This window comes from Chrysochloris asiatica, unplaced genomic scaffold (genome assembly GCF_000296735.1).
Source record: "Chrysochloris asiatica unplaced genomic scaffold, ChrAsi1.0 scaffold00423, whole genome shotgun sequence".
Lineage (NCBI taxonomy): Eukaryota > Metazoa > Chordata > Mammalia > Afrosoricida > Chrysochloridae > Chrysochloris > Chrysochloris asiatica.
The window spans coordinates 200,508-225,104 of NW_006408941.1; the positions used below are offsets into that span (position 1 = coordinate 200,508).

Sequence of the window (24,597 nt, forward strand, 5' to 3'; positions counted from 1 at the left end):
TCAAACCCATGCCCCCATGCCCCAGGAAAATAGCACACACTGTATTTTTGTTTTATTTAGAAATGATTTAAAAAACATTATACAAAGGCTGATCAGTTTAAAATGTGACCAATGCTGAAATGCTGTGATGTCCCCCAGGCTGAGGGGAAGCTGGGCTCTGGGGTCCCCAGTGCTTTGCTCCTCTGTCTGCCTGCCCTGTGCTGGGGTGTTGGACAAACAGATGGTCACAAAGCAGGAGAGCCAGAGATTGGAAGCCAGTCCTCCCTGGACCTGGCCCCCACATCCCTCACATCTGCAGCCTGGGCTGCCTGCTTCCATCTCCTGCTCTTTCTCAGCTGGCCTCGGTAGTTCCAGGAGCCAACGGGGTGTCTGAGGGGCCGAGAGCTTTCAGGAAATGAGAGCACCAACCTGAGGGGTGGAGAGGGACCAGTGGAAGAGAAGGGTGACCAGGAGGAGCTGGATAGACACTTCTCATGTCATCTGGGACCCTAGAGGAGTCTATAGGAGGTGGAAACATGGCCCAGGCAGCCCACTGGATGGCCTGGCCGAGGAACAGAACCTCTCTGTGCTTCATCTAAGGGAAGGGCATGAAGAGAGTCACCCTGAGTCTCCCAGGGCCTGTGTGAGTTTCATATGAATGGACAGATGTGAGCTAATAAAGTGCTTTGCAAAGTATAAAACACTGTACAAACCTATGAATCACTAATATTTCCGCAGTCATCCCCCCCTGCCCTAGGGAGCCTGCCCTTGGCCAAAATGAGAACAAACAGAAGGATGATGACGGGACGCAGTGAACCCACATTGGCTCCTCTGGGAAAAGAGATTTTGCTTGACACAGCACCCAGGGCAGCAGGAGTCCCTGGCTGTGCTACAGGGTAAGCTAACCCAAAGCCCAGAGGCCATGGGGTGGGGGGCAAGGCCCATGCAAGCTCAGAGGGCGGGGGCAGCACCTGAGGGCTGCATGACACCACCTTCTGGCTTTGGCAGAGAGCCAGTGGCCATCACTGAGCCCATTGGTCTTGCCAAGGGCTCCTTAGTGACAAGCAGGGCTGCCTCTGTTGGGTTGGAACGAGGCAAATGGAGTCCTGGAAATTTCTGCCAGAGACTAGGAAGGTTGGGCCCGAGAAGGGTCAGAAAGGGAAGCCTTAGGGCGTGTCCTTTACCAGGAGAATGGGTGCAGTGAGCTGGGTCAGGAAGAGCCAGGCTCATAGTATAAACATTGCTTCGAGGCTGAGAGAGTAGCTGGGGGAAGTGGGCTCTGAGTGCTTCGGAAGGCCACCCTGAGCCATTAACCCCAAGGCCATAAGAATGTTCCTGGAGCCATCCCTTCCTTACTGGCAAGGCTGAGCCCCCAGGCCAAGCTGATAGGCTGGAACAGGGATGGAGTAGGGGATTATGGGAAGGAGTGGAGGGTATCACCAGCTCAGATTGGCCTCCAGAAATGGGCCCAGGTCCTGCCCCAGCTCTTTAGCTTCCTGAGCAGGGCCCAGCTCCTGGGGTGTCTGGTCTCCAGAGTGGCCTTAGCAGCACCTTGGTCCTTACCACCTGGGGGAGGGTTGGCCACACTGGCCTCATCACCAAGACAATAACCTCTTATTCACCTAAACCCTCACACAGCCTTTGCAAAATGGGACTTAAACAGTAGTGACAGGACATTTTAAATATTCACGACATGACAGCTGGGTCTTTGTCAGACCCAGCTGGGCCACAGCCCTGGCCTGCAGCATGTGACCCTAAATCCTAGGTCTCAGAGGAGACCCTGACAGGTGGAGTAGGTTTCCTGAGGGATCTGCTGTTTTCCAGCAGGGGAAACCTAAGCTTGCTGCCCACCGTGTCGCGTGTTGGCAGCAGGCACATGTAGCCTTGGAGGACAGTGGGGTGTAGGGGACATCTGACCAGCAGGTGTTGGCAAAAGGGGACCAGGACTGGTGGCATCTCTCAGATGTGGGTGAGAGAGCTAGTGCTGACTTCCCCCAGATGGTGTGGAGCCCATGCCAGGAATGGAGCTGTGGTGCTTCATGGGCAGGCCCGAGGATGTGGCGACCACAGGGGCTCCCCCTGGCAAGCTCCCTGTCTCCTGATGGGGCCTGGGCTATTCTCTTGAGTAGGGAGTAGTTTACCAGGATAGAAGACTGGCAGATGGGTGCCAGGCACCCACCCCGGGCACAGCCCCCATCATCCCCTGCCCGACACTCAGCCTAGGCCAATGCACCCACTACTTCAGCTGCATGACCCTGACCTAGGGCCCTGGTGGCCCCGGTGGGCAGTGACTGGAACTGCCCCTCAGGCCCTGGTGAAGAGGGGCCTGGCTGGCCACACTGAGTGGACAGAGAGGGCTCTGGGCTGCTCACACCCACTCCTGGACTGGCCGCTTATAGTAGGTGACAGGCTGAGGGCCTGCCTTGTTCTTGAACTGGAAGATGGTGTAGACCAGCACCAGGATGCAGAGGGACAGGATGCAGGGGATGACCACGGCCACAGCATTCACAGAGCCTGGCACATCATTGATGGTCACCATGATGTCCACATCATCCTGCGGCAGCCGCCGCTCCTTGCGCCGCTCAACCTCCTTCTGGTTGCAGCCCATCCAGTCACGGAGGATGTTGCGTGGGTAACCTGGCTCCACACTCAGTTTCTGGTTGTCAAATTTCCAGTAGTCCCGGCCCTTGTAGAAGTAGGTGTAATCTGCAGAGACACAATCCAGCGTCACTACTCCTAAACACTTGCCTGCATCCAGAGGCTCATGACCGGGACTGGTGCCTAGGGTACCATGGTGGCATGGACAAGGGTCCAGGCTCCCACCCTGGAGAAGCCAGAAGAGCTCAGCGGGGTCGGGGAGAGGCATACTAAGTGGAGGGAGCAGTGAACTGGAGCACTTGGAGATGGGAGGGGTGCAGCACTTGGCAGGCTTTGGAACTAGTATGGCTGGAGGGCTGAGTGTGACTTGCAAAAGCAGTAAATAACCAAGCTGCCAAGAGGGGTACCCATGACCCATCAGCTCACTGGGTCTGAAGAGCTACAGGCCCCTTCAGTAGAATTGGGACACAGTTTAGCTTGTTCCAGAAAGAGACCTTCACAGGAATTGACTTGGGTCACAGCTCTGTCACACTGTGGTCTGTAGGTGCCCCCCATGCATCAGATCAAGCTCCTCAATTTGTGGTTTGGATAGGGCCTCAGGCCAGCTCCAGTTTGAACCGAAAAATATCAAATAAAATTTCTCCTTTTGTTGACAGTGAACACCTCTCTTCAATGGTCATGGTATTTTTGGCTTTGCATACATAACAGTATAGATGCTGGGTCTCTGGGACCCTGCTACGAGTGGGGCTGGGCAGCAACCCCAAGGCTTCCAGTAATAACCCTAGCAGCTCACTCAGACTCTACACCCTGACTGGTCGCTAATGTCTTCTGTCTCTGAGGCTCCCTCACATTGAGACTACATATCTGAAGAAACTGTGTGGTCCACAGTAGAGCCACTGGCTTTCTGATTGGGAATGTTACTTCTAAGAGCCCTTCCTGAGCACCTTCTCTTAGGGGCTTCCTCAACCATATTCTCTGATGACATTCATTTCCCTTTTAGCAATATTGACACCTTATTTGGTTTCTGCCACCAGACTGGGAAGTTAGGGACTGAATGCAAATCTTGCTCATTGCTACATCCCCAACCACGCATCATGGCTTTGAGTTATTTGTAGAGTGAATGAATGAGTCTTACTGTTCCACATAAACTAAAATACACCAAACAAGGGGATGAGGATAATTAATAGCAACTAAAACTTAGATGCATGCGATGTGTGCTAGGCCTTGTCTTCTGTGTTCTACAGGGTTTATTTTACTTAATCTGAGGTAGATACCATTATCACTGCCATTGATAAATGTAGATGAGGAAACAGAAAATATACATCATTGGCTTAAACTGGGGTCTTAAAAGTTCAAGGGTAGCCTTTAAGCTATAGCTATTGGTCTCTCCGCATCCAGAGGAAAGACAAGTGAAGAAAATCAAAGATGTTTGGAAACACGTAGTCCAATGGACTCATGGACCATGTGAACATCAGCCTCCGTGACCCTGAGATCAGAACTAGATGGTGTCCTGGCTGCCACTACCAACTGCTTTGAAAGGGATCCCGTTAAAAGGTCCTGGATACTGTGGGAGAAAAATGGAACAAGACTGAAAATAAAAAAGATCAGACTTACTGGTTGAGTAGAAACTGGTGGAACCCCTGAGACTATGGTCCTTAGTCATCCTACAGGTCTGGAAATGAACTCACCCTCATGACTCAATTTTTAGCCATGTAATAGACAGTTCTCTAAGGGGGAATATTAACACTAAGGTACACATAACTTGGTCTAATCAACCATTTGAGATCAAAGGACAGCATTTACCCAAGGACACAGTTCAGAAGAGTTAAGAAAGAGAAGTAGAAATGGAAAACACAAGGAGGAAGTGGGCTAAGTGGTACCACATTGTGGGGATTACATTCAAGAGGTAGGAACTGTTGAATGGAAATGAATTTGCCCTGTAAACCACCCAATTCACAACAGAAAGCAAAACAAAAAGTAATTTGCCTAACCTCATATAGTAAGTGGAGAAAGTGGGATGTGAACCCACACAGTCTGCTTCTGAGAGACCCACTCTACCCTTGGCAAGACCTAGTCCCTCCTCTTGAGAAACCCCATCTGACAGGGAAATAAGTCATAAGCAGCCTAATGGCAGGTGGATAGGTGTCTGCTGATCTGCTGGCGGAGCTTCGGAAAAGTCTCCACACTGAAAAATGGCGTCTCACCAGCTTCAGACTGTATCTTCATTGTTTTTCAGATTTGATAACATGGACCCCCAAAATAGACCTCAGAACCACTATCTGAGAAACACCAGCTAAAGGAATGAAGTCAGTCAAAGAAAACTCTCAATTGTGAACCATCCTTGCAAATGAGAAATTGTGACTTTGTAGCTGGTAAGAGAGACTTAGTTCACCATGTAAACATGAGTAGGTATGAGGTAGTTGTCTTTGCCACCAGGGCGATGGTTCTCAAACTAGATACTCTGGGAGCATGTCTTTAGGCCCTAGTTTGAGACTTCTAATGAGAACCACATAAAATCAGTGTAGGCTGGGTTTGCACCACTTAAGGTAGGTAACCTTTGTTTTTGACTCTGGAGAAATGACCTTGTAGTAATTGGTGGCTTGATTGGAGATTTGCAAGCCACACCTGAGAATTTGTGCTGCCATGTTGGGGCTAGCTAGATCAAAAAAATGCACCTGGGAAGCTGAAATCAACTCGCCTTAGGAGGCAGGCGTAGCTTGTCATGCAGGACAGCTATTAAAAACCCTGGACACACAGAGCTTCCTGGTTGGCAAGAACATCTGCTCTCAAGAGGATACTGCATCCAATGGACATGGAAGCTCCCTGTTGAGAACCCTCACGGATCTTGCCCTATGTATCTTTGTTTGCATCCTTTTTGGCTGTAATAAATCTGTAGTCATAAGTATAGTATGAACCTGTTGCTTTCAAGTTGATTTTGACTCAGGGTCACCCGAATGTGTTACAGAGTACAACTGCTCCATAGGGATTTCTTGGCTTTAATCTATGGAAGAACTCCTGGTGTGGCATTGTAGGATCAGCACTGTAGTACGAACCACAAAGTCGGCAGTTCAAACCTACCAACTGCTCCTCCGAAGCCCTACACAGGGTGAATTGGAACTGACTCAACAACACAAAACAACAGCCATCTCTATGGAAGCAGTTTCCCACATCTTTCTTCCATGATGGCAGTGGGAAGGTTTGAACCACCAACATTTAGGCTAGTAGTCAAGTACCAACTGTGCCACCCAGGGCCCTCTGACTCTCTGAATTCTGTGAATTATTCCAGAGAATTGTCTAACCCAAAAGTAGGAGCCAACAGGTCAGAAAGTAAGTGTGACAAGAGTCCACATCTTGACATCTTGAAGAGTTAGTGGAAACCAGCTCCAAATTGGTGGCTAGCACTGCAAAAGTTTGGGGGAGGGTCTTGTGGATGCCCCAAACTTGTGGTTGGTATGTGTTCTTCTAACTTGGGAGGTCTGATTTAGCTCCAGTTGGCTAGGATCAGAGAGAGAGACAGAGAGACAGAGAGAGAGAGAGTGCCGTGGGACAACTGAATGATGACATGGGCGCCACATGTAAGAAGGGCGGATTCATGCTGATCCTTACTATGCAATCAGAGTGTCAAAAGAGTCCATGGACCACCCTCATCCAGCCAGACCCTTACGTACATCCTTCTTTGCTGATGAAGGCCCCTTGGGGAGCCTGTGGGATGCCCTTCCACACGGTAATAGGCTTGGGGTAGCCAGGGTCTGTGGCCCGCCGCTCCTCGCTGTAACGCCAGTATCGCTCGCCTTTGAAGAAGTAGGTCTTGCCCACGGGCTCCCAACGCAGAGCTGTGTCAATGCCTTCCCGGGGTAGACAGCTGCCCAGCTCTCCCAGGCTGTGGGGATACCCAGGCTCCACCGTCACTTCTTTAAACACCCAGTACTTGTCACCTGTGACCAAGAGGAGCCCAGAATCAGCCTTCCCTAGTCACTCAATACCAGAGGTTATGGCTGGTGCCACTTGCCCATCTTTTGCTGGGACTTGGGTCATTGATAAATACAGTGTCTGGAGCCCTTGGCCTGCTTGATCTCCTTGGTGGGAGACTGAGGCCCTTGGTCCAGGGAACAAGACGTCAGTAGGCCGTCCCAGATCCTAGGCAACTTGCTACATGCTACCTGGGCTCTGTGCCCTGTCCCTTTTTCTTCTCCTGTGACTTGCCCCTCTCTGGGTAACCTCAATCACTTCTGTGTCTCTACATTCACTGCAACTCCCCGCACATGCCACAGTGACCCCCAGCTCAGTAGCTAAAGCCACTCTCCCACTGGGCTAGACACCCTCACCTCCCATTGGCTTCTTCACCACAGAGGGGCTTCCTCCCTCATCACCTCTCTGCCTCCTAGTGTCTCCAACAAGAAATCCTGCCATCATCTCTGACCCTCTCTTCCAGTAGCCAGCCTCTTATGTGGCCTTCTGACCTCCTGGCAGTGGCCCTTGCTCCCTCCTGTCTTGGTTTGGGCCTCCGAGGCATCACTCTCCTCAGTTCCAGCAGCCCTCTTAGAAATGGCCTTCTTGCCTCTACCCTGGTGTACTGCCACCTGCCCTAAAACATGCTGAAATACCATCGTTGACCTAACGGCTCAAGACCACATCCTGTCCCAGCATCCAAGGCCCTTCAATTACTGTCAAGGCCACTTTGCACAGCTTCCTAATTTGAGCCATCCATGGTGACTCTGTAGGATAAGCACTGGACTGGGAACCACAGGCTTCACAGTTCAAACCCACCAGCTGCTCCACTAGAGAAAGTTGAGGTTTTCTGTTCTTATAAAGATTTACTGCCTGGGAAACCCTATACAGGCTGCTGTGAGTTGGAATCTACTTAATGACAGCGGGTTCTTTTTTTTTTTTAGCTGGCCTTCAGGGGGCCTTCTGAGCATATATATTCCCGTCACCACTCCTTTGCCCACAGTCCTCATGGAATACCCTCCCCCCACACACACTCATCGCTATCTCTTCTTACCCATTGTGGGGCTGGCCCAAGTCAAGGTAACTAACAGGAGACAACCTAGCACAGTGCCTGGCACAGCATGGGTGTGCTCTCATGGCAGTTCCCTTCTCCCAAGCCCTGACAGCTCCAGCCTGTGTACCTTCCCCCTAAACTCTTACAGAGCTGGCAGGATGGTCCTCCTTGGAGCACTAGATGATCTCCAATTGCCTGCACCACCCTCTATTGTGTGTGGGCAAGCTTGGCATCATTCATCAACCTTGGCACTTAACCTCAACAAGCTCTTCCTGACTTGATTTCTCTCAGTTGTGGATCACTTGCCTGAGGGGTCTAGGGAAAAAGAGGTCCTGAGAGGGGCAGGGACCAGCCCTAGGTTCCACAGCACAGGCTGCATTACCTTTGAAGAAGACAAATCTGCCATCGGCCCTTTCGTAGGCTGCGTCTATGCGGGCAGGCAGGCCCTTCCAGAACTGCTCGATCTGCATGGGGTAGCCTTCCTGTACCCGGTTGTTGCGCAAGCGCCAGAACCAGCGATCCTGGGGAGAGAAAGACACAGCAGGCTCTACCTGTGAATTCAGTGGTTCCAGGCCTGGGGCTCAGGACCCACAACTCTCTACTTTCCCCTGGGCCCAGCCTGACAACCTTCCATGGAGTCTGTCCATCTACTGCTGCTCCTTTTCAAAACCCCGGAAGGAAGACAAGTGTTTACGAAACACTCCTCATTTAAATCTCCCAAGGGAGCTTGCTTCCCTGATACCCTGGCCAGGCATGGGCCGCCTTTCACAATCCAGCCCCAAACTAGTTCGCCCGCCTGGCCTCTCATTCTCACCCCTTTTCCTTGCCTCATGCTCCGGCCACACTGGGATTCCTCACATTCTCCCAAACTAGCCAGGCCATTTCTGCCTTTCTGTATCAGCAGTTCTGATGCCTAGAATTTCTTCAAGTTCATGTTCAGGAGCTGCTTTTAACAGCTCAAGTGCCAGCTGACATTCCCCAGAGCATCACAACAAATTATTGAGAACATTGGGAAGAATGGGCATTCCTGAACACTTAATTGTGCTCACCAGGAACCTGTCCACAGACCAAGAGGCAGTTGTTAGAACAAAACAAGTGGATACTGAATGGTTTAAAATCAGGAAAGGTGTGGGCCTGGGTGGTATCCTTTCCCCACACTTACTCAATCTGTATGCTAAGCTAATAATCAGAGTAGCAGGATTATATGAAGAAGAGCATGGCACCAGGATTAGAGGAAGATTCATTAACATTCTGCAATATGCAGATGACACAACCTTAATTGCTGGAATTGAAGAGGATTTGAAATACTAACTGATGAACATCAAAGACCATGACCTTCAGTATAGATTGCACCTCATTGTAAAGAAAACAAAAATTTTCACAGCTAGACCATAAATAATATCATGATAAATGGATAAAAGACTGAAGTTGTCAAAGACTTCATTTTGCTTGAATCCACAATCAACTCTCATGGAAGCAGCCGTCAAGAAATCAAACAATGTGATGCATTTGGTAAAATCTGTTGCAAAAGATCTCTTTAAAAAATTAAAGAGCCAAGATGTCAGTTTGAGGACTAAGGTGTGCCTGACCCAAGCCATGGTATTTCCAGTCACCTCATATGCATATGGACTCTTGATGTGGATCTATAAGATAAGCACTGGACTGCTAACTGCAGGGATGGCAGTTCAAACCCACCAGCCAATCCTTGGAAACCCGTATACTGGTCGCTGTGAGTAAAAACCCACTTAACAGTACTTAACAACAATAACATATGCATGTGAAAACTGGTAAATGAATTGCAAGACCTGAGAAGAATTGATCCATTTGAATTATGGTGTTGACGAAGAATACTGAAAATACAATGGACTGCCAGAAGAACAAACAAATGTGTTTTGGAAGAAGTATAGCCAGAATTCCCCTTAGAAGCAAGGATGGTGAGATTTCATCTCTCTCTGGTAGCGTAGTGGTTACGAATCGGGCTGCGAACCTTAAGGTCAGCAGTTCGAAACTACCAGCCGCTCCGCGGGAGAAAGATGAGGCTTTCTACTCCCGTAAAGATTTACACCCTTGGAAACCCTGTACAGGGTCGCTATGGGTCGGAACCGACTCGATGGCACTTCACAACAACAACAACCCTTTGGATATGTTGTCAGGAGGGATCAATCCCTGGAGAAGGACATCATGTTTGGTAGAGTGGAGGGTCAATCAAAAAAGAGGAAGAACTACAACAAGATGGATTGACACAGTGGCAGCAACAATGGGCTCAAACATAACAATCATTTTGAGGATGGCACGGGACCGGACTTTGTTTCATTCTATTGTTTGTAAGGTTGCTGCAAGTTAGAACCAGGTCGATGGCACCTAACAACAATTATCACCCAGCCAAGAAATTATCAGGGACCAAGAAATTTTTGCTAAATGAAGGAACAAAAGTGTAGGAGATTGTAATTCCCACTGAACTAACCAGAGAGGATTAAAGTCTCCCTCCCTCTCCTCCCCTGGGCAGGGCACTAAGGGGTTGTCTTAGAGGAGCAGCAGAAACCAGAGGCTGCTGAAATCTAGAGGCCCAGGAGGGGAGGGGAGATGTGGAGGAGCTGGAGGGATGATGATGTGGGGACCTGGAGTGACCACATGGGGGCAGTGGAGAGTTGTTGACATCAGCTGGGCCAGTCCTTAGGCTGGTGGGAGCCTGAGAGGAGTGCCCTCTCTGGGCTGGCTCCATCCAGCAAGACAAGGATGGCTGGAAGCAAGCCAATTACCCCAAGGTACTGTGTGAATCCAGTTTACAGCAGTAGGGCCTGGGACAAAGTACTTAACCTCTTTGAGTATAATCTGCAAATGGGGGTAATAATGGAGGATCAGATGCAAATGTAGGCAAAATGCCTACATCAGTATTGGACACATAGTCCAGATGGAATAAATGACAGCTAGATAGGCAAAGAATCTCCTAAAAACCCCTCCTTTTCTAACGTGGCGCCTGTGCCAACCACCGCCCTTTCCTGGTAAGCTGCCTGGCAAGCCCCTTTCCCTTCTGGCCAGTTTGTTGTCTTATGTGAGAACAGGAATGAGAAAACCCAGATGTGCCTATAAGCAGGCCAACTGAGAGGGTCAAAGAGAAGTGCAGGAGAGTGAATGTGACCTGTCAAAGATGGTGCAGAGGCTAGAAAAGACTTGTTAACGGTGTTGGTGTTGGTGTTTTACACTTTCACATTTGGCTTTTAACCCTTACAATGACTTTCATACCTCCGTTAAGTAGAGTCACAAGAAAAACCAAGTGACTTGCCTCGAGCCCTTGGTGAGAGGCCAGACTGAGACTGAGCCTCACTCCCCCTCTGGTTTCCTCTCAGTGCTCAAAGCCTGCTGGGGCCAACTCATGGAAGAAGTAGGCTTGTCTTTCTCATGTCACCCAGTGTGCTGCCAAGACCCTCTTTCAGTGACAGGGAGTGTGGTCAAAGGACGCTTTTCAACTGTCAGAGAGCTTCCCCCAGGTCTTGCCCTGCCTCAGCCACTGATGGAATGAACAGGGTTATAAAGTACCAGCCATTTCAGGCCATCCTAGCTGCAGCGCTCCCTGTGAGGGTGATCGAGTCTGCAGGGAGCTTCTGGCCCCTCTGTCCAGTCCTGCTTCCTTCCCATCTCCTTCTTCCACATATGTTGATTCTAAAGGTGGTGGTTGTTAAGTGCTCTGGAGTCAATTCTGACTCATAGTGACCCGTATAGAGTTTCCAAGGAGTGACTGATGGGTTAGCAGTCCAGTGCTTACCCTACAGCATCACAACTCTAGTCCAAAGGTCCTTAATAAGAATCCTAAATTGCAAGCACTGTCTTCAAGTCTGGTTCCTGGTTCCTGGAGACCCCAACCTGTAGCATATCAAGTATGCTGCCACCCAATGAACCCATAGCTAAGGTGATAGCAACAGGACAGGTGAGAAGAAATAGCTGGACAGTTTTCTTCCAGGCACTCCGCACTCTGCTCAGGCCCTGGCAGGATCCCGAACAGACCAACCACCGCTGAGTAAACCCCTGCTTCAGGCCTGCCAGCTCCACAGCTCACCTGTCTTCTCACAACCCTTTGTATTTAGAGGAATATGAGGTGGGAAAGGAGGTCCAGAGAGGGAGGCAGCATGCTTAAGGTCACAGACCAGAAACTGGTCTCCAGCACTTGTCCCCACTGTTAATCCCTGGGAAGGTTCAGGACCACCCATCTTTCCTCCTCGCCCTAATTTCACTTAGGAAGAGATCTGTGTCCTAGCCACTAGGTCAGCTCCCCGCCAGGCCCCAGAGCAGGCCTGACTGGAGTGGCCGCCTTGCCCAGCTCTTGGTGGGGACAGGAGTGAGAGGGATACCTGGGTGGCGCCAGTCAACTGGCCCTACCTTAAACACAAACATCTCGCCCCGGAAGAGGGCCACCGTGTTGAAGTTGCCATCGCATATGTTTGGTTTGGCTCCTGGTGTGGCTGGCCGATCCCCGAGGGGTGGTCGAGGGGGCCTTGGCTGACGCTCATGCTTCCTCTCAGATGGTGAATGGATCCTGCGGACAGGGAGCGTGGGGAGAGGCCTTGTGGGCTCCAGAGGCTCTGCTGGGGGTCCTGGAGAGAGGGAATGCATCTTAGACAAGGGGCCAGCCACTCCCTGCCTCCTACTGCCATGCCCTATCCTCATGACCAGGCAGCTGGGAGAGAAATCTGTCGCATTCCACCTGTTCCTCCATCTTTGAGATGATAGAAACCATTAGACAAGAAGCCTCATCTTTCCAACCCCTAATTTGGTATCTTCTCTTTTATTCTCTGGAGAACGTCCTGTCTCTCCTTAGGCTCAGTGCTCCATAACCTTTCCCTGTCTCCCACATCAATTCTTCTCCTCTCAGCATAAACAGCCTCTGCTTTTCCCTTGGTCAGCAAAGCTGCTCCCGTGTAGGACAAAACAAAACGTTTTCAACCTTGCATCCTTCTCCAGACACCATTGTTGGTCTTTCTCTGCTCCCCATCACACAGCTGTCCCCTCTTTCTCATTCCCCCTCATTTTTCATACCTAACCCCATTTGCTACATCTGCTGCCCCATCACCCCCTGAAATTGCCATTGTCAAGGTCACTAGTGACCTCCATGTTGCCATATTTAGGGGTTACTTGACTCAGTATCTTAGGGCACTGCTTCTCAGACTTTGATGCACATATGAATCATCTGAGGATCTTGTTAAAACTGCAGATTATGACTCAGAGGGTTTGGGGCGGGACCTCAGACTTGTGATTCTGCAAGCTGTCAGGTGATGTCGATGTTGTTGGTCAGAAGCCCACAACTGAGTAGCAAAATCATAGAAATTCTCTTCTTTAAATACTTTCCTCTCAATTTCCAGACTCTGACCTCTCTTGGATGTCCTTCTACTTCCCAGTCTGTTCTTTCTCAGCCTCCTCTCCTCATCTCCCCTACTCTGAAGATGCCCCCAGCTGAGCCCTGGGTCCTCTCTGTTTATGTCCCTAGGTCAGTAGTTCTTAACTTAAGCTGTATATTAGGATCCCCTTGTTGTTAAGTACCATCAAGTCTGGTTCTGACTCATAGGAATTCCATATGGCCTTTCCAAGAATGTAAATATTTGTAAGAGCAGAAAGCCTCATCTTTCTCCTGAAGAGCAGCTGTTGGGCTTGAACCACTGACCTTGTGGTTTGCAGTCCACTGTTTATCCTACAGAGTCACTGTGCTCCCCAAGGATCACCTGTGGAGCATTAAAAAAACCCTAATGCATAGGAGGCATCCCAGACCAGTTAAAGCGGAGTCTCTGGGGGTGAGGTCTGGGCATCAGTATTTTTCATTGGACTCTAAGGGGAAGTCAAGGGTGAGAATCACTATGCTAGGTGATCTTGTCTAGGTTCAGGGCTTTAAAAGACCTATATCAGAGCTCTTTAAGGAGCTCTGGTTGTTGTTGTTATTGTTGTTGTTGTTGTTGTGTACCCTGGAGTCAGTTCCGAATCATAGCGACCCTGTACAGGGTTTCCAAGGCTGTAAATCTTTATGGGAGCAGAAAGCCTCATCTTTCTCCCACGGAACAGCTGGTAGTTTCAAACTGCTGACCATGAGGTTAGCAGCCTGATTTGTAACCACTACACTAAGGAGCCCTGGTAGCAGTGGGTTAAGCATTGGGTTGCTAACTGCAAGGTTGTGGGTTCAAACCTACCAGCGTCACTTCATGGGAGAAAATGAGGCTGTCTGTTCCCGCAAAGATTGACAGCCTTGGAAACTTCACCGAGCAGTTCTACTCTGCCCTGCTGGGTCACTGTGGGTTGGAATCAGCTCAGTGGGAGTGGGATGATTGGGATCAGAGCTTTCCAAGAGAGCAGATGATGGAAATCCTCTCTGTGCTAGCCACTAGAGAAGGCACTAGCCACAGGTGGTTCTTGAATACTTGAAATGTGTCACTGGTTCTTAATGACTGAGGAACTAAAAAATTTAGTTTTAATTAATGTAAATTTAAATGTCAATGTCCTCAGGCTAAAGTCTACTGTGTTGAACAGTGATGATCCCAACTCAACATCCTAGTCCAGCTCTCTGAGCTACAAACGGCCAAATTCTGTTATTGTTGTCCCATCCTGTCCCTGACATGCAGGTAGTCACAGTCCAGCCCTGCCCTCCCCTGTCACGCACCATAGATCTTCTGGATGCCTTGGAGATCATCCTGAGGCAGCTTGAAGTTGTGTGTCTCCATGTACTGGTAGAAGGGCGCCATGATGGCACTGGGGTCATTGGAGTGCTCCAGGCCCAGAGCATGGCCCAGCTCATGCACAGCCACCAGGAATAGGTCATTGCCTGTGGAGAGAGGGATGCGGAGGTGCACAGGGCACCCAATCAGCCCAGTAATTCAGCAAACATGAGTGTAGGCTTTGTGCTAGATACTAGGGACATAGAAATCAGACCCAATCCCTGCCTCCCCGAGACAAATTACATACAACAATGTATTCCAGGCACTTTAACAGATGCCTATAACAGCCCAGTGGGGACTCCGAGGAGGGAAAAGTCATTTAAACTTGGAGGAAGGTGTTCAGGGAAAGCTTCATAAAGGTGAAGCTGTTGAATCTTGAGAGATAAGAAGTTAGGAGGATGGATTCTGGGGGTAGGAGAAAAGGAGGAATAGGGCTGGCATTCCTGGCAGAGGGAATGGTATAAAGAGTCCAGGGACAAGTGGTTTTATTCCATTTGGCTCTAGAACAAAGCAGGAGGGGAGGGCCAGAGAGCGATGAGGTCAGGCAGGCTGGCAAGCGGGCTCTGTAATGCAGTACACAAGAATTTGGATTTGCTTCTTGGTCAGTGGGGGGCGGGGGGAGTTAAACTGAGTGGCAGGTGAAGTCACTCTGGCTGCAATTGGAAGGGTTAGAGGGGAAGGAGACCAAAGTCCGGGGGATCAGCGTGGAAGCTGGTAGAAGGGTCAAGGTGAGAGATGAAAAGGGCCCGAGGCAGGTGGAAGTAGTGGGGACAAGTAGGGTCTAGCCCTGAAGATGGCAGGTTGATCTTCACAGGAGGCCCAGGAGGTAAGCAGGGCCCCAGGCATGGGATCAGCTTTCAGTCCCAGGAGGCCTTAGTCCTGGGGGAAGGAAACAATTGGCCATGATCACAGTAAGGATTCAAATGTGGGGAAACAAGATCCTAGTGCTGAAAGTGGGATGCAGGATCCCCAGTAGAAACCTGAGGCGACAACATGACACATTGGTTATGAGTGCTGGCTCCTGTGTGGAACTGACACTATTCATTTCCAGCTCTGCCCCTTACCAACTCCATGACTTGGTCAGCAGACCTACCTTTGGAACCTCAGTTTCCTCATTTTACAGAAGAGGAATTGAGTAAAATAATACACATAAAGTGTGTGGCACGGAATAGCAGCCACTTTGTTTTCACGCAAGGTGAAACCAGGAAACACATCCACTATGCCCATCCATCCTGTCCCTGATATGCCACTTGTCATAGGAAAGAAGCTGCTTACCAGAATATGCCCATGTACCAGAAAGGAAGCACAAGCCAGTGGAGTTCCGGAGCCAACTCCCCTGAGCTTCTGGACTAAGTTTGGGACAGGATATGGCCTACATTTGGGGATATTCAGTAACCCCGGCTTTAGGAAGGAAATGTAAGGTGGACAGGTCATTATTATCAGTCAGGCTCATGTCTGCTCACGTACAGACCCCTGCCTCTTATATTCCAGCTCCAATACGTCCACCTCTAAATCCAGGGGAAGCTGCCAGGAACCTCTGAGGTGACCAGGGATTCTACTGTCCCCTCTGGCCCCAGGATCACTAGTGAAGTTACCCAAGCCCAGTCCAACCCCGAGGGACCTATGAGGGTCTGGCAGGGGTGGGGTGGGATGGGGATTATCTCTGGCTTCCCTGGCTAAGGGAAGAGGGAAGAGGTGGGAGGTGTATGCCTACGGTCTGTTGATAGCACCGGTGCCTTCGGTGAAGTTGTCTTTGAACAGTGGAGAGAGAAGGGTGGCTGAGATCAGTGCAGGGTTGGCCAAAAGCCTGGGGCTGGCCTTCTGTTGGGGAAGGGCAAGCTGGCATGAGAATGCAGGCCGCCCCCAGCTCCTTCCTCAGGCCCAGGGCCCTCTGGCAGCAGGGAATGGTGAGCTCATTTCTGAGCTCCATCCCAAAGGCAGTTTCTAGAGCCAGCAGAAGGCAACTCTGCTTCCTGGGGTCCTGTCCTGTTCTTTAGCCTGGGGCAAGCTGTTCAGGGCCTCTGTCTCCTGACCAGGACCTTCCTCAGGGGCATCTGCAGGGATCTCAGCTAGAGCACCAGAGAGCAGGACTTGGAGGCTGTGAGAGATCTCGAACTTTCATCCTCAACCCATGCCTGTCCTCTTTACCTTTGTGCCTGGATCTCTGAAAAGGGCAAGAGCAAGCCCTTGGAGGACACAGAGCCTGTGGGTTTATTTCAGGGGAAAGGGAGAGACAAGGAGCTGGGAAACCTAGGTGACCAGTTACATGAGGGAGGACAGGGAAGGAGGACAAAGGGGCAGGACAACTCCCTGGAATGAGCGGGCCAGGGGAAAAGCAGACAGGAGGAGGGGAGGCCTGGTGTGGAGGCATCCCATGCTCCATCCCACCACCAGTGAGTTGGTGCCGACTCATAACAGCCCTGTATAGGTTTGAACTGTTGACCTTGTGATTTGCAGTCCAGTGCTGATTCTTCAGCACCACCCCAGAGCTATTAAGGTCTTCCTCCCCAAGATGGTGAGGTTGGGAAGCAGAGTGATCAGAAGTACAGTTTTAAGGAACCAGCCTGATTGATTTAGAATCCCAGCTCTGCAGTGTCCTAGTGGTGTGACATCTTTATCTTTTCATCTATAAGTGGAAATCATAAAAGTACCTTCATCCTCAGCATGCAGGTGAAGATTAATGAGGCAAGGTATGTAAAGTGCTCATACAGCTTCCTGGCACAGAACTACTATTATTGATTAGCAGGGGCATGTTGAACTGTGTGTGTGGACCAACATCCCCTTAGGAACTATTCTTGTGGGCCTCCTGTCAAGTATCAGTCTACCTGGCTACTCAGGTCCCTTTGTCTCTGCTTCATTTCCTGCTCTTAGGGCCTCTAGAGGAGTCCTGGTGTGGCGCTGTGAGTTAATGCACTGGACTGCGAGGTCGGTTTGAACTGCAAGGTCGGTGGTTCAAGCTCACCAGCTGCTCCTCGGAAACCCTTTACAGGGTGGCTATGAGTCAGAACCGACTGGACGGCACTTAACAACAACAACAACAAAGGGCCTCTAGATATGATTACCATCTCATCAACGTCTCCACCTCTGCAAGAAGGCATGTCCCTTTACCTCTTTTTATTTTTTGCCAGTGCTTCCTCTCTCATCTGGAATATCCTCCTCCTCCAAATTTCTACTTAATACCACATCTTCCAGGAAGCCCTCCTTGGTTTCTGGCAGTGATTGCTTCCTCCTCTGCTCTCTCAGTAGTTCACCTGAACCATCTTTATGCCACTGACCACTGTAGTCACTAGTGTACACTCTCACCTGACCAGGACTGTGAGCTCCTGGGGGTGAGCTTTGTGTTCAACATGATTAGGTGACACCCCTAAAAGTGGAACAGTGCCCCAAATGCCCAGGTGTCCTTGGACTACCTACAGCCAAACTAGCTGGGCTAACTGTTAAAAGTGCAGAGCCCTGGGTTCAAGTGTGGCTCTGCCACTTAACTCACTGTGACTTTCTTAACTACTTGGAACTTTACTTTCGTCATCTATAAAATGGAGGTTATCATCCTTGCTTGTCTGCTTCCCAGGCTGGAGATGAAACACTGAAGGTATGTTTGTGGATGGGATCGCTACCCCGGGAGGTGCTAGTCATGAGGACTTTCCCTGTCTTGTCAGTTTGCTCCATGCAGAAGCACACCAGGGCTCGGCTCCCTCTGCAGCAGAGCTTAGTAAATATCTGCTGACTTCACTGGTTGACTCATTTGAAAGAGACAAGGACGGAGGGTGACTGGATTGTGGTGCCCAGAAGGAGCCCCAGAAACCAACTTAAAAGTGAGATAGGCTTGATTGCCTCTTCACACAGACTTTAACCAGGTGAGGGATTGGAATCTTTTCCTAAGCTAGAGGTTCTCTAGGGGAAGCTGCTCAGATACACAGGTGGAGGAGATTCTGATTCACAGGCAGCTTGGGTTAGGTCTTGAACGGTGGTAGTGTGCTTCTGAGTCAGTTCTGACTCATAGCAACCCTGTATAGGGTTTCTGAGGCTGTAAATCTTTATCAAAGCAGAAAGCCTCATCTTTCTCCCATGGAGCAGCTAGTGGATTTGAACTGCTGATCTTGCAGTTAGCAGCTCAATGCTTAACCCATTATGCCACCAGGGCTCTGGGGTTAGGGCTTGGTGGTGGTATGCCACCGAGTCGGTTCTGACTCATAGCAGTCCTGAATAGGGTTTCTGAGGCTGTAAATCTTTTTTGTTGCTGTTGTTTAGATGTTTATTGTGAATTGAGTGACAGTTTACATGGGAGAACATCAGTTTTACACTCATCCTATCATATTTCGTTTCATTGTGATGATTACAATCCCCTCCATGCATCATCGTTCAACAGTATTTGCTTCTATTCCCTCTGTTGTTTTTTGGATGTACACAAAACACTCAGGAATATATGATCATTTAAACAACCAAAGGGCACATTCTACAAGCCTTGAGGTGATAAATCTTGATTGGAGCAGAAAGCCTTATCTTTCTCCTTTGGAGTGGCTGCTGGATTTGAACTCCAACACTTAACCCATTATGTCACCAGGGCACCTGGGTTAGGGATCAGGCAATCTTTTTATTTGCACTTTTTTTAAGTTCCCCAGGTGAATATTAAAATGGTTGGGTCAGGTTGACACAACTTGAACCAACCTTAACATCACTACCCGTGGGACAACTTGAGTCCTCTATGCCTTCTGAAGGGATGCAATAGGAGCACTGGCACCACCAGGATATATCCTTACCACTCCCCGCCCCCCCCCAAAGTGAACCTGAATCTGGTCAAACCAAGATTTAATTCCCAGTATTCAGGAAATACAGGGAAGACAGAGACGATAAACGTGAAGCTGAGTCTAGTCAAGCCAGATGACGATATTCAGGACAAATGACCTAGTTTCTTCAACAAATAAATGTCAGGGGGGGAAGAGAGAATAGGGAAAGAATTGTTTTCAATTAAAAGGACCATAAGAGATAGACCAACTACACATACTGTGTGGATCTTGTTTGGCTCCTGAGTGAAGGCATTTTTGAGAGAATTTAGGAAAATGAACACAAAATTTGTTGTTGTTGTTGTTAAGTGCCGTCGAGTCAGTTCCGACCCATAGCGACCCTGTTTAGGATTTCCAAGGAGCAGCTAATGAGCTTGAACTGCCGACCTTGCAGTTCAAATGGCTTTGCTGTCTGGTGCATTAACCCACAGCACCACACCAGGACTCCAACTAGATATTAGATTTTGTTAATTAAGCTATTAATTTTGTTGGGGCTGGTGATGATTTTGTAGTTATGTTAAAAATAAGTCTTCACATCCGACTGATATGAAGTGAGGGGAGATGCACAAGAACACCCATACTTGCAGATAGTACCCATTTGACCTGGCTTCAATGGCTGGATGTCCAGAACTCAACTAGAGGAAGAAAGAGGAGGGGAAAAAGAAAAAAGAGTAATCCGCTACAATTTGATGAACCTGACCTATGCTTGTGGATGCAGTAGCTCAAAGGAGGGAACAAATCTTTACAGCGAGGATCATTCCCACCCCCTCGCTATACAGGGTTGACAAGGATGGGCAACTTAGACATTGGCTACCCAAAATGTGGGGCAACAAAGGCAAGAAGTGACTAGCTTACAAGCTTTCAAGAGGGAACCTAGTTCCAGAGGGTGTGGGGGAAGGTAGACTCTCCACTGAGTGGTTTCCAACCTGTCTGGACAGGGCTGATGAAAGAAGATGGGGATAAAGCCCTTGTGGTTCAATAGTGAATGACTGCTGTTCAGGTCTGACTATGAGGGATGGAAATGTAAAGGTAGATGTTTTGTAACAAAAGGAGGAGAGTGATTGATTTTGCAGTCCAGGAGTGGAGGTTCCTGGGACCATCAAGGAAGATGAGTGGAATGTGGGACTCTATCCAGAGAAGCAGGGACACCAGAGATGGAGGCAGAGATGATGACGTGGAAAGATGGAGTGGCTGGGGACTCTAGATTCAAGGAGGGAGAGGGTCTGTGTGTTGACGGCCAGGGGGCAGGCTTGCAGGGTGTACCCTTTGGTTGTTTGATGATGCATGCAGGAAACTGTAATCATTGCAATGAAACGAAATAAGATAGGATGAATGTAATGCTAATGTAAACTATCACATAATTCACAATAAAATAAAAATTAAGTCTTCAGCTGTTAGAGATAATGTGTTTATAAGTGAAATGATACTATACTTAGGATATCATTTAAAATATATCAGCCAAAAAATTAAAGTGAGTGGAGGTAGATGAAAATAGGAATGACACCATGTAGATTAAGGGATTCATATATTATTATTCTCCCTATGTTTGTGAGTTTAACATTTTCCCTAATAAACTTAAAAAAGAAGAAAGCCAATAAATAACAAGTTACCTGGAGACTATTCACTCCCTTGTGGTGTTTATGTGGAAATCAAATGAGATCATATACAACTACTCAATAAATCTTGTTTCCCATTCCAAAGCCTGACCTAGGGAGATTCACTGTTCTCCAGCCATTGGTCAATTGCTGTGGTTGTGTCACATCTGGTCAGTTCATGCTCAGATTTTCCAAAGCAGAGAAAAATCCTGACTTGTCTGAACAGGACATTAGCCACCTCACACTCTCTATCAGAGTTGGCTGTGTTTCATCAGAGTGGAGTGGGGCAGAGTGGAGTGTTGGGATGGCGCCCATCCACAGGTCCCAGTTCCTTCCCACACACACCTCCAGAAGTTCTTGGGATTGTGAGGCTGCACCCAACAAGTTCCCCAACAGCTCAAGGTGGCGGTGGGAAGTGCAAACTCCCAGAGCAGGGATGAAGGGGAAGGCAGAGAAATAGGAGTGTCTTCCCAGTTCCTCCTCTGGACAACAATCCTTTTAAAATTCATTTATCAGGATGGGGGTATAGCTAAAATCTTATCAGCTAACAGTGCTTGGCACATAATAGGGGCTCGAAAATGTTAGTTTTCTTCTCACGCCTTATCAGTTAGTACAGACAGCTATTTGTTGACACTGATCCAAGAATAAGGTCAAGACAAAAAATAGGTACTCAGAAAGCCAAGGAACACATCCAGGACACAAGGGGAGAGATACCCAGACAGAAAAAATGGAGGCTGATAGGAAAGAAAACAATAAAAGGGAATTTGTTGTTGTTAGGTACCATCAAGTCGGTATCAACTCATAGCGACCCTATGCACAAAGCAATGAAACACGGCCTGGTCTTGCACCAATCTCACAATCGTTGCTACCCTTGAGCCCATTGCTGCGGCCACCCTTCCAATCCATCTCATTGAGGATGTCCCTCTTTTGCTCTGATCCTCCACTTTACCAAGCATGATGACATTCTCCAGGGACTAGTCCCTCCTGATAATATGTCCTAAGTATGAGAGACAAAATCTGGCCATCCTGGCTTCCAAGGAGCATTTTGGCTGTACTTCTTCCAACACAGGTTGGTTTTGTTCCATGGTACTTTCAGTGTTTTCCAGCACCATAACTGAAATGCATCAATTCTTCTACAGTCTTCCTTATTCATTGTCCAACTTTCATATGCATGCGAGGCTACTGAAAATACAATGACTCGAGTCAGGTGCATCTTAGTTCTCAAACGGACATCTTTGCTCTTCAACACTTTAAAGAGATCTTGTGCAGCAGATTGCCAGTGCAGTATGTCATTTGATTTCTTGACTGCTGCTTCCATGAGTATTGATGGTTGATCCAACAGAATGTATCTTTGACAACTTCAACCTTTTCTCCATTTATCAGGATGTTATTTATTGGTCCAGTGGTGAGGATTTTTTTTTCTTTATACATTGAGGTACAACTCATACTGAAGGCTGTGACCCTGGATCTTCATGGGTAAGTATTTTAAGTCCCCTTGGCTTTCAGCAAGCAAGGTTGTATCATCTGCATATCGTCTAATGACACATTCTTCATATAATACAGCTTCTCAAATAATGTGCTCAGCATACAGATTGAATAAGTATGGTATACACCTTTCCTAAGGAGCTCTGGTAGTGTAGTGGTTATGATGAATTGGGCTGCAAACTGCAAGGTCAGCAGTTTGAAACTACCAACTGGTCCATGGGAGAAAGAGGAGGCTTTCTGCTCCCATAAAGATTTACAGCCTCGGAAACCCTGTACAGGGTCACTATGACTCGGTATCAACTCCACGACACATAACAACAACAACATTAACAACAACAACAACATACACCTTTCCCAATTTTAAACTACTCAGTGTTCCCTTGTTCTGTTCGAGCAACTGCCTCTTGGTCTATGTACAGGTTCTTCATGAGCACAATAAAGTGTTCCAAAATACTCATTCTCCACAATGTTGTCCATAGCTTGTCATGATCCACACAATTGAAAGCCTTTGCACAGTCAATAAAACCTTGGCACAGGTTTTATTCTCTGCTTTCAGCCAAGATCTGTCTGATATCAGCCAAGATCCATCTGATTTCCCTTGTTCCATATCCTCATCAAATCCACTTTGAACCTCTGGCAGTTCCTTGTCAATGTACATTTGCAGCCATTTGTGAATTATCTTTAACAAACTTTTACTTGCATGTGATACTAATGATATTGTCCAATGATTTCTGCATTCTGTGGGGTCACCTCTCTTTGGAATGGGCACAAATATGGATTTCTTCATCAGTTGCCCAGTTGTCTTCCAAATTTCTTGGCAGAGATGAATGAGTGCCTCCAGTGCTGTGTCAGTTTGTTGAAAATTTTCAATTTGTATTCCATCAAATCCCAATGCCTTGTTCTTTGCTAATCCCTTCAGTGTGCTTTTTACCTCCTCATTTCTTCCATTTGCTTTAGCATCTCTATGCTGGAGAGTAAGTTTCAGTCTCTTCTGACATCCATTTTGGTTTTTTCCTTCTTTCTAGTCTTCTTAATGAACTTTTGCTTTCTTCCTGTATGATGTTCTTGATTTCATCCCACAACTCTTCTGGTTTTTGATCATTAGTGTCCAATGCATTAAATCTGTTCTTGAGATGATGTCCAAATTCATTAAATCTGTTCTTGAGATGATGTCTAAATTCAGGTGGAATATATTCAAGGTCATATTTTGGCTTTCATGGAGTTGTTTTAATTTTCTTCAGCTTCAGCTTGAACTTGCAATTGATGAATAAGCAATTGATGGTCCATTCCCCTCCTGGTCTTATTTTGGCTGATGATATGGAGCTTTTCCACTGTTTCTGTCCACAGATATAGTCTATTTGATTTCTGTGTATTCCATCTGGTGTATATGGACATCTTTTATGTTGCTTAAAAAGGTATTTGCAATGAAGAAGTCATTGATCTAACAAAATTCTATCATGCAGTCTCCAGCACTGTTTCTATCACTAAGGTCATATTTTCCAATGACTGATCTTCCTCTTTGTTTCCATTCTTTGCATTCCACACACCAGTAATGATCAATACATCTTGATTCCATGTTAGATCAATTTCAGACTGAAGAAGTTGGTAGAATTCTTGACTAATAGTTGTATTAACTGGTATTCCTTGTAGTGTATGTTTATTATCCTATACAAGCAGCACTGTACTTCAAGACAGATTTTTTTTTTAAGAGTGTGGAGATATTTATTGAAAGTTTATGAGGCTGGTCCATGTGGGTCTTGATTGGGGACAGAGAGCTCTGCAGGACTGCCTGGTATATCACTGGTGGTCACTGTGGCCATGAAGCAGTGCTGAAGGAGGTGCTTGGGATCTTGGGCCTGCCTCTCATTGCAGTCCATCGGTTGGTTCAGGAAAGGGTAATTTTGCCCAAGGGGCTCACTCTTGTCACCTTCACTGAAACACCTGTGTTTCTATCTTGATTGTCAGGGTGTGCTCCTCAGAACCTTTCCTGACTTTAAACCATTAAGTATCCCCTTGTTCTCTTCAAATGGCTGCCTCTTGTTCTATGTACAGGTTCCTCATGAGCACAGTTAAGTGTTCTAGAATACTCATTCTTTGCAGTGTTGTCCATAGCTTTTCAAAATTCACACAATCAAAAGCCTTTGCATAGTCAATAAAGCACAAGTAAACATCTTTTTGGTACTTTCTGCTTTCAGCCAAGAACCATCTGATATTGGCAATGATATCCCTTGTTTCACGTCCTCTTCTGATTTTGTCTTGAATTTCTGCCAGTTCCCTGTAGATGTACTGTTGTAATCGTTTTTAAATTATCTTCAGCAAAATTTTACTTGCATTTGATATTAATGATATTGTTAGATGATTTCCACAATCTTTTGGGTCACCTTTCTTTAGTATGACCATAAATATGGATCTCTTCCAATTGGTTGGCCATGAGCTACTTTTTGAGCATCTTCTTTTTTTTTTTT

General features: G+C 47.8%; 1 protein-coding gene across 1 annotated transcript in view; it reads right to left on the minus strand.

Annotated features, from left to right (window-relative positions):
* Positions 1-1,658: 1,658 nt before the first annotated feature.
* MMP24 (matrix metallopeptidase 24 (membrane-inserted)) overlaps positions 1,659-24,597 on the minus strand; it is a 41,137-nt gene continuing 18,198 nt past the window's right edge. Inside the window, exons 4-8 of the mRNA XM_006876867.1 lie at positions 14,217-14,378; positions 11,954-12,168; positions 7,962-8,100; positions 6,246-6,512; positions 1,659-2,685 (exon numbers count right to left, since the gene is read on the minus strand). Of these exons, the coding sequence (XP_006876929.1) occupies positions 2,348-2,685; positions 6,246-6,512; positions 7,962-8,100; positions 11,954-12,168; positions 14,217-14,378 (1,121 nt within the window). The 3' untranslated portion in view covers positions 1,659-2,347. The remainder of the gene's footprint in view (positions 2,686-6,245; positions 6,513-7,961; positions 8,101-11,953; positions 12,169-14,216; positions 14,379-24,597) is intronic.